This window comes from Falco cherrug, assembly GCF_023634085.1.
Source record: "Falco cherrug isolate bFalChe1 chromosome W unlocalized genomic scaffold, bFalChe1.pri SUPER_W_unloc_1, whole genome shotgun sequence".
NCBI classification, from domain to species: Eukaryota; Metazoa; Chordata; class Aves; order Falconiformes; family Falconidae; genus Falco; species Falco cherrug.
This window is the reverse complement of record NW_026599288.1, coordinates 13,258,883-13,267,559: the sequence shown is the minus strand read 5'-3', so window position 1 is coordinate 13,267,559 and position 8,677 is coordinate 13,258,883. Positions and strand designations below refer to the sequence as shown.

At 39.7% G+C, this 8,677-nt stretch overlaps 1 protein-coding gene across 1 annotated transcript; it reads left to right on the top strand.

Moving 5' to 3' along the window:
* Positions 1–2,071: 2,071 nt before the first annotated feature.
* LOC129734920 (uncharacterized) lies at positions 2,072–5,852 on the top strand. Its single transcript, XM_055700339.1, has one exon. The coding sequence runs from the start codon at positions 3,133–3,135 to the stop codon at positions 4,327–4,329; it is 1,197 nt and encodes a 398-aa protein (XP_055556314.1). The 5' UTR covers positions 2,072–3,132; the 3' UTR covers positions 4,330–5,852.
* Positions 5,853–8,677: the final 2,825 nt, after the last annotated feature.

Genomic DNA, 8,677 nt, shown 5'->3' with positions numbered 1-8,677 from the left:
GAGTTGTAAGACTAAGGGACAGATGGGGTCATTGGATGTGTTCTGGGTGTAACAATCAAATATTAAGGTTTTATCATATACAGTGGGCTGAACGTTTTATGGGAAAACCTCTTTTGGAAATAGAGGGAGTTATAGGATTAGGTTCTGAGATTTTGCCAAACTTAGTTTTTGCAAATTTTTTATCATTGATTGAAAGCCTAGAAGTACGGGCTATTGCATGGTTGTTGTTTCAATATATTATATTAGCAAGCAGAATTTATATTATTAACTAGAACATTACTGTAGGATTAGAGTGTGGACAATCAATTGCAGTGCCTCAGTCGTGGACAGTACGACCAGAAGAATGGCTGGTTGTAAAACGACGATGGAAAAAGAAAAGGAGAAACAAGCGTTGTCATTAATATGGATAATGATGTTCATACCTGGACCTTGGCCTATTGAAGGTAGCTCTTATCCCCCTTTTCTACCAAAGGTAAATGTTTGGGTCACGTTGGCGAACTTGACTGGACAGGATACTCTGTGTCTTGCTATGGCCACTCCGGATCAGCCTTTTTCCACATGTCTTGTGGGCTTACCATTAGACGAATGGCCTATACCTAGGGACCTTCAAAGTCTTTTTCCACCCAAAAACATATCAAAAAATGTGACAGATAATTGGGATGTATGGACACCCCATCTCCCACTGGCCACTTTGGAACCACAAGAAATTGAACTCCTTGGTTCTGTAAAAATGGATTTTTGCATAAAATTTAACTACACGGGAAAGAATCAGTCTAGGGCATGGGACGTTTCCCCTATTCATCCGGTTTTTAGAAATGCAAGTATCTGGTGTAATTACACTGCTAACAACTTGTCTAAATCTAGCAATGCTCCGCTCTCACTACCTGCTGGAGTATTTTTTATTTGTGGGGATCGAGCATGGCCTGTCATTCCTTCTCATATAAAAGGAGGTCCGTGTAGTTTAGGGCGACTTTCCGTCCTGACTCCTAACACATCTATGATTTTACAACATCGCTACTCTTGAAGGACAAAGTGTGGCACTCATGCATTTGCCCCTGATTGTGATGATAACATGCAATTTTTGTCCTTTGGCCAACGCTTTACTGCATCTCTTTTGTTGCCTGGAGCTGCTGCAGGAAATGCTCTGGCAACATTAGATAAGCTTGGCTGTTGGCTTGCCAAACAAACTAATGCCACAAGCAGTGCCCTGTCTGGTCTTTTATTAGAAGTTGATAGTGTTCGCCACGCGACATTACAAAATAGAGCTGCAATAGATTTTTTGCTTCTGGCACAAGGTCATGGTTGTGAAGAGTTTGAAGGGATGTGTTGCATCAACCTTTCAGATCATTCAGAATCAATTCATGCTAGCATCCAAAGATTGAAGGATGGAGTTTCTCATCTTCAACAAAGTGATATTTGGGATTGGTTAGATAAACTGTTTAGTGGTTGGGGCATTTCAGGATGGTTAAGAAGTTTAGTGAAGATGATTATATATGCTTTAGTTGCTTTTTTGTTTGTTCTATTACTTATGCCTTGTCTTTTACAATGCTTATGAAAATTAACAACTCGTTCGATTTCAAGGGTTCTTTATGTGCAACAGGAAGGGGGAGATGTAGGACAAGGCCTCAAGGACAAGAGTCCAAGTATTGTTAGCCTGATGAATAGAGACATGTTAGAACTTGTAGGGCACAAGACCTGGGAACAAAGGAGCAAGCTAACTGCAGACTCTTGAGCCGTTGCAGTTGAGATGGCAACCAGATGGACAAAGAGGAACAAGTAGCCAGATAAGGGAATGGATAGTGCCGATAAGGAACTTTATTAATTAAGAAAGTCACGTAGGAAGAAACCCCCTAATCTTAGAATAGCAATTGTTGCTATGACAAGGTAAACTAATCAGTTCCTATTGTTTTAACGGTGTGCCTTAAATGTCAACCAATCAGTGTTTCTAACCGCAGAAACCGCAAGTAGGAGGACGTATGAAAATGTAACCCTTTAGAGCTTAGCCAATCAGCAGATGACTAGTAGGCATAATTAACTGGAACTGTATATAAGACATAATCACACCGTAATAAATCGAAGCTTGCTTTATCACTCATATTGAGTTTGCCTGCTTGACTTCCCTCGCCGTCGGCAAGTGGCGCCCGAACAGGGACCTGACGCCTTCATTGTGTTCCCATGAAGAGAGGACCTCCACTTCTCCTCCGGTGGACGGCGTGCTCGTTGAGACCCCGGTTGCAGCGTCCAGGAAGCGGGGAACTGGCTCTGAAGACATCGTTCGCTGTCTCCCCGCTTGGACCTTCGGCAACAAGGCGGGGTCTGCCAGCCGAGAAAGAGGCTACCTAGCGAAATCGCTGCTCCGGACCAGACAACAAGTAGGTCGCGGAAATCCAACCTCGCCGGACAAAGAAGGGGGGCGAGATTACAGAGTGCGCACATCATGGAAAGAGAGGTAGCCTTTGAATTATTAAGATGCTTTTTAGAAAAGTGGGGTGTAGGCCCTTTAAAAGACCTGGCCGGGTTAATTGCTATGGGAAAAGTGAAAGGGTTTTTTAAAGACTCCGAAAAAATGTTTGAAGTAGAGGAGTGGCATGCGTTTGGAGACTGCTTGTGGGACTTAGTTATAGATGACGATAAGGCAGCAAAAAAAAAAAAAAAAAAAAAAAAAAAAATGAAATCATGGCGTGAAGTAACTAATTGTATAAAAAGATATCAAGCAGAAAAGCGCCTTGCTGCGGCAGCAACAAGCCGACTTGCAAGCGCAGATCCTAATGTAGGAAAAATTATGCCATGTGAAAATCACATTCCAATACCCCCTTTATCACAAACAGTGCCCTCTGTACCACCTATAGAGCCCACTGCACCACCTCCAGACCCTTCGTGTCCTCCGTGTCCCCCCCCTCCGGCACAGTAGCCTCAGGGGGGCCAGAGGGCGGGGACACATCTGACGAAAGTGCTGTTGAGGAAGAAAATAGCACTGGGCAGTCAATACAAAATTCTAAAAATTCAGTAAACAAACTGTTGCGTTCTGCGCGCATTAATTGGCACAAAATAGCACAAGAAGCAGCTGCTCAGGGAATATTTGATATTGCTGAGCAAGTCAACCCCCCCCAAGCTTTCCCTGTAACGTATCAGATGAATGCCGCTAACCAAAGACAGGGAACCTGGGAGGCCTTTGATTGGAAAATATTGAGTCAGTTACGTAGTACAGTGAATGAGTCAGGCCTCCACAGTGAGCCCACCAGACAAATGTTAAATTATATTTGGAGTAGTGATATATTGTGCCCCGAAGATATTAAAAACATAATGCATCTCATTTTGAAACAATCCCAGCAATTGTTGTGGCAAGCCCATTGGCAGCGGCTGTGTGAAGTATCTGCACATAGTCCAAGGCAGCAGGGTGACCCCCTATTAGGAGTCACCGTTGAGCAGCTAATGGGCACAGGGCCATTTCAAAGCGTCGACGCTCAACTGCACCTTACCCCTGAGGTAGCAGCCGAGTCCATGAGACTGGCCCGAGAAGCCCTGCAGAGAGTAAAAACTTCGCCACCCTCACCATCGTATTTATCTGTTAAACAGGGGAGAGATGAGTCTTTTGCATCCTTTGTTGACCGAGTAACTGAAGCTATCAACTTAGCCGATATGCCTACCTTTATGAAAGGGCCATTATTGCGCCAATGTATTTTGGAGAATAGTAACAGTTACACCAAAGGAATTTTAGTAACCCTGCCCTTAGATTCTTCTGTAGAAACAATGCTAGAGCGAATGAGTTGGGTGCCAGTAGGTCAGCAAGCCTTGCTAGTGGAAGCAATCCAAGCAGTAGGGAGAGATTTAGTGCAAGCCCAAAGTCAGGCTTTTGCAGTGCTTGCGCCTCTGCGCCCCCCTGGGGCTACCGCGCCCCCGAAGCCAGCGACCACCACGCGCCGAGACTTCCCCTGCTATCGATGCGGGAAGCCAGGACATACCCGTGACCAATGTCGACAACGTCAAGTGTGGTGCCAAAATTGTCAGCGAGGAACCCACAACAACCAACGTCTGTCAGCAGTCGGGAAACGGGAAACCGAGCGCGAGGAGCCGCAGCGCGTCGACCCCAATCGCAGCTCCTGTCACCTTCACGACACCCCCTCCAGGAGAAATGACCAACTCTTATCGGCAGACACCGTGTTACAACCCACCACCCGAGGGAGCCTCAGCCTGGACCTGGCAACAGCAGTAGATACAACATTAATTGACAACCGACCACAAAAAATCGCAACTCATGTCCGAGGACTTCTGATAATTAATGGACAAAGTTATGGTGCTCTATTATTAGGGCGGTCTTCTGGTAGTTAAAAGGGCTGTTGCAAAGTGTGTTGCTTATAGTAATAATTGTTATCATTGGACTCGTATGTTTAAGCTGTGCTCTCTCTTGTATTCGAAAATTAATCGAGCGTGTAACTGGACAAGTTTTGCTTGCGCAAAGAGAAAAAGGGGGAATTGTTGCAGAATGGCTGTGTGATCACGGCCATGACTCCCTTGAAGATCTTTGTGAAACAAAGTTAGCGTAAGTTAGCTGGAGCAGGCCTTGCAGCTATGCTGAGGCATGCTGATAAGGAAGTTGAAAAAAAACACACTGACCTTGTGCCTAATGTTGTAAATAACTTTGAGGAATTTGCGTAGACAAGAGAGAAAAAAAAAAATGTAGCTAGCTATCCGCAGAAACCGCAAGTAGGAGGACGTATAAAAATGTAACCCTTTAGAGCTTAGCTAATCAGCAGATGACTAGTAGGCATAATTAACTGGAACTGTATATAAGACATAATCGCACCACAATAAAGTGAAGCTTGCTTTATCACTCACATTGAGTTTGCCTGCTTGACTTCCCTCGCCGTCAGCACCTGCCTACTTACTCTCAGTAGTACTCAGAACAACAAAGCCACAAAGTAGAACATGAGACAGTGCACTGTAATTGAGAAATCTTTCACTCAAATACATATCACAGATGTCAAATCACTCTTTTATATATGTCCAGGTCTGGTGTCTCCTCCCTTTCAATGTTCTTGGTCTTCCAGGGTTGAAACAAAAGGACATTCCTAAGCTTTTTGAACTATATAACATTTTACTACTTCCAGAAGCTTCTTAGGCACAACAAAATGACAACAAATTTGGAAAAAAAAATAAGAAAGCTTTTCCCAAATTAAGTTTGCTTAGGCCAGGAGGTTTGAAGTAAACACCTTTCATCTTGAAATTGCGGGGAAAAAAGAAAACTGGTTATGACTTGCAACAGTGTTCTTGAGTTGCTTAATGTAGATTCACTTAAGTAAAAATGAATCCCCCTGATATGCCTTTCAGCATTCTGAGCTTTAATGATGCCTAGCACAGCAGTGGAATTAACAGTACCAGTGATATATAACAATTCTGTGTTTTCCAGTGGCAGAAACAGAAGGCTAATGCCAGATTGCTTGTTAAAGGTACACTCGGCTGCAAAGTACACCAGATGAGACAATCCCCCAGTAGCCATGTAATGAAGTAAAGACATCTGTAAGATTATTTCAGAACTCTGAATGTGAAGATTTAAAGTCTTTGGTGATGCTGCAGATGTTGTTATTGTCATCCCTCCAGCCGTTGTCACTGGAAATAGATCAGCCCTTCAATGAGACTGGACTGCAAATGGCTCAAACCTTGTTTTTCCTTAAACGCCTGATCACATAGCTATTCCTAAGTTACTCAAAGCAGCTCAGACTAAGTCAACAGAAGATAAAACATTCCCTTGCATATGCTTTTCCTTCTGAGAATTGTGCTCCACTGCTCTAAGAGAATACTAAGTGATCGTTTAGTAACAGAAGAAAAAGAGGAAGTGAGAATAATTCCACTCTCAATAAATAAGAAACACCGTAACTTAAGATACTGCTACAAAAGAAATGCAGGTTCAGGGGAGGGGGTGGGGGTGGGGGTGGGGAGAACCAGAAAATGTAGCAGAAACACTGAAAAGACTATGAACTATAAACATAACTTAAATAAAATGTAACTTAAGCAAATATAAAATGTAACTTAAGCAACAAGATCTTTTTTAAAGGAAACCACTAGGCTCATTCCTGCTCTCAATGCTACAAAAAGCCAAAAATGATTGAATTGCATTCACCTGGTCATTTAACTAAATTTTACAGTGCATATTAGTTCTGAATTCATACTTTTGTAAGTGGGATAGACATACATAGATCAGTATTATGAGTTTGGATTCATATACATCTAAACTTGATTGACATATCTAAAATTGGTAAATTTTCATGAAGAAACTATTTCAATTCTTCTCTGCAACTGGAATACATTGTTATGAGTGGTATTACCATAACTCTTAAATTCAGCCTCTTTTTAAAGTTCAGTAAATCATTCACAGTAAATAATGTGAGCAATTTCACCCCATTTCAGTTAATGCATTGTCCATGAACTATTGTCTCTGCTTAGTTCAGTAACATTCATAAGGGATCTATTTCTCCAAAACATATTAACAGATATTTGTACTACAGATGAGTCTCTAAAAGATTGCTTTTATTAACATTTATCTCCCCCCCAAAAAAAAAAAAGTTTATTTGATTTTTGTTTATATTTTTAATTTAAAAGTTCTTTAATTAAAAAGTTCTTTTAATACAGCCAGGAGGTATTTCCCAGAATTCTAATATTGCACCAAGTATTTTAAAAGAACAACACCTCAACATCTGTCTTTATCTCAACACCATGCTGCCCCAACTTTAATATTATTTGAGAGACATTTGCCCTCAGCAAACCCCTCAATAACTAATTCAGATCGCTCATATTTCTAGAAATCTATCTATACCTTTGATTGTAAATTCATAAGCAAATCAAGACATTACCTGTGGTCCATTTAATTCCTAAGACATATGTTATATGACTCTTATGCTCATAACACACATGAAAGAGAGAGGCAAGCAGATAAACAGATGCTTTTTCGAATTTTCAACCTTTGGTTTTACTGCTTATGCAGTAGAAAGTCAAAGGTAAATGTTTAAACCTTCAATTATGTTCTGCACAGTGTTCAGAAACATCTCTGCCTAAAGATATTTCTCATTTACTGAATGGTTCCTGGAAAAAAATATTTACATTCAGTTAGACAAAACTTGATTCTTCATTAATTACAATGAAAATCTAGTTTTCTAATTACAGATATTAGACTTCATGGAATTTTGCCTTTCCTTTTGATAGTGTACTTTACAAAACAACATACTTAAGAGCATATGACTCATGAACATTATCTTCTTTTACACTCTGAAGGAAAATATACCAACTCAAACAAAACAAAAGAAAAAAATAAATATCAGTCTTCAAGACTTGAAGATCCTTTTCTAATAAGTACTTTTTTCTAGAACATCTGTATCAATAATTTTGATACATATGTACTTCCAGGAATGTTTTTTTTCTGAGAACACATTTTTTCTCTTAAAAAACACAGCCTCTGCGAACCACAGAGTCAGACCAAAGCAGTTGAATACACAGGATTCTATTCAAAGAAGAAACTTTATTTATTGTAAGGCATAATTTCATGTTTCACAAATTTCATCATAAAATGGGAGAGAGTTAAAAAAATGAAGAAAAATTATTAATTCAAAGAAATCACACAGTTAAATTAGAGGGTGTTAATTAAGATTGTGGGTCTGTTCTCCAATTTTTTAATTTTTTTTTTTTTGTATTTTAATTAACTAGGGCAAGGTTCTACCAGAAATTCATATGGGATTCAAACAGTAAGTAGGGAATCTGCTTCTGTACTGTGCTGCCAGTGCCAGAAACTGAATTTATCCATTTAGTTTCTAAACTTGCATAATAATAATGTTGATAACGCAAAACTTCCCTACCAATGCCCCCTCAAAAACCTTAATTTTCATATTCAACCACTGCAAACTATCTGAACCAAAGTGAATGGGAGTGACATGCCTGGGATATAAAACTATTAGACATTCATTAGAAATGTTCTGTTGTCTGGGTGAAGATGCACATTTTATGAACTAAAATGCTGCAAACTGGTTTATGATCATATCATACAAACAAATATATGAAACTTCATAGAACCAGTTTCTTTAAATGTATACTGAGAAAACAATACATACCTTAACATGAAAAGAAAGAATTCATTAACAAGTGTGGTTCTAACCAGCAAAACTATTGGAACATGAATAAATCCCATCAGGACAGACTTTTCTAATTGCCTAATGGTGATTAATTGTCAAAAATAGCAATAGGGAAAGAAACTGAGTATAAAGTATCTAAATTTCTTCATTGGAATGCTTATGAAAGGAATTACAGAACAGGGAATAAAGGTTCATTAAAAGGTTAAGAAATGAAAGTGTTGACTGTTATTTACATTATGTTTTTTGCATTAGTGTTAGGCTGCAACACTGCAAATAACAGAAAACCATTTACATTTTATAAAAAGAAATTATAACCAACCACATCCTACAAGAGTTTACATACGGTATGGGTTAACAGAGTGGAGCTGCCCTAAATCAGCCAGCAGCAAAAAGAACAGTTAGACAAAATTCTTGTCTCAATTGTATTTTCTATTTACTCTCACTATCTCTAACTTTCCTCAGACATCTCTTATTCTCAGGTTCATCTTGCCAAACCATTCAAATTTCCTTTTATCATTTTTCTCCTACAGGATTTTCTTCCTTTCCTTTCTCCTTCCTAG

Bases quoted from the DNA above. Each gene is read 5' to 3' on its own strand.
- LOC129734920 (XM_055700339.1), top strand. From the start codon at position 3,133: ATGAATGCCGCTAACCAAAGACAGGGAACCTGGGAGGCCTTTGATTGG.